The sequence below is a fragment of the Corapipo altera genome, unplaced genomic scaffold, assembly GCF_003945725.1.
Source record: "Corapipo altera isolate COAL_440 unplaced genomic scaffold, ASM394572v1 59994, whole genome shotgun sequence".
Taxonomy (NCBI): Eukaryota; Metazoa; Chordata; class Aves; order Passeriformes; family Pipridae; genus Corapipo; species Corapipo altera.
In genome coordinates, this window is record NW_020887044.1 from 4081 (window position 1) to 4899 (window position 819).

The window sequence follows — 819 nt, forward strand, 5'->3', positions numbered from 1 at the left end:
CGGCGGCGGGAGGGGCGGGGGGTCCGGGCGGGGAGGGGGCACATGGTTTGTTCTGGGAGAAGGTGCCGAAGGGCCGCGGGCACCAGAGCTGGAGCTGCGGGAACGCGTTGGGCTCCATCAGCCCCGCATGGCACCGACGGGGAGGGGGCACGGCCCGGGCAGGGGGTACCGCTGGGGAGGGGGCGCTGCCGGTGAGGGGGCACGGCGACGCTGCCAGGGCCGCCCGGGCCTGTGGAGAGACAGGGGGAACAGTTATGGGGCCTTTGGGGTCGCTTATGGGGGTCTGGGGGGCACTTATGGGACTCCCGGGGACACTTATGCGGCTCTCAGGGACCTATGGGGACATTTAGGGGACAATTTGGGAACACTCATAAGACCCCTGGAGACCCCAACAGGCTCTCTGGGGACACTTCTGTGACCCTTGGGGACAATTATAGACCTTTTGGGGACATTAAGGGGACCCTTTGGGGTCACCTTTTGGGGGTTCTGAGGTTCCTTAGGGGGGTTTTGGGGTCCCTCACCAGACTTTTGGGGTCACTTAGGGAATTCTGGGGTCACTTGAGAGGGTTTTGGGGTCACTCCGGGGCCCCCAAGCCCCGCCCCTTCACCCTCAGAGCCCCGCCCACACACGTTGACCTACGCCCCTCTCCCCTTCGCCCCGCCCCCCCAGCGCCCCGCCCCTCCCCGCGCGCGCCCGGCCTCGACCAATCAGCGTGCGCCGCTCGGGCCATGCCCATATATGGACGGCGGCGCCTCGGGGAGGGGCGTGGCCTGGCTGGGGAAAGGGGCGTGGTCTCGCCGAAAAGGGGCGCGGCCCCG

The 819-nt window shown here is 68.3% G+C and overlaps 1 protein-coding gene across 1 annotated transcript in view; it reads right to left on the reverse strand.

The window, feature by feature from the left end:
• FBXO46 (F-box protein 46) overlaps positions 1-229 on the reverse strand; it is a gene marked incomplete at its 5' end in the record, with an annotated part of 1955 nt that extends 1726 nt beyond the window's left edge. The window contains one exon of the mRNA XM_027632593.1: positions 43-229. Coding sequence (XP_027488394.1) covers positions 43-229 — 187 coding nt within the window. The remainder of the gene's footprint in view (positions 1-42) is intronic.
• Between the last annotated feature and the right edge of the window lie 590 nt (positions 230-819).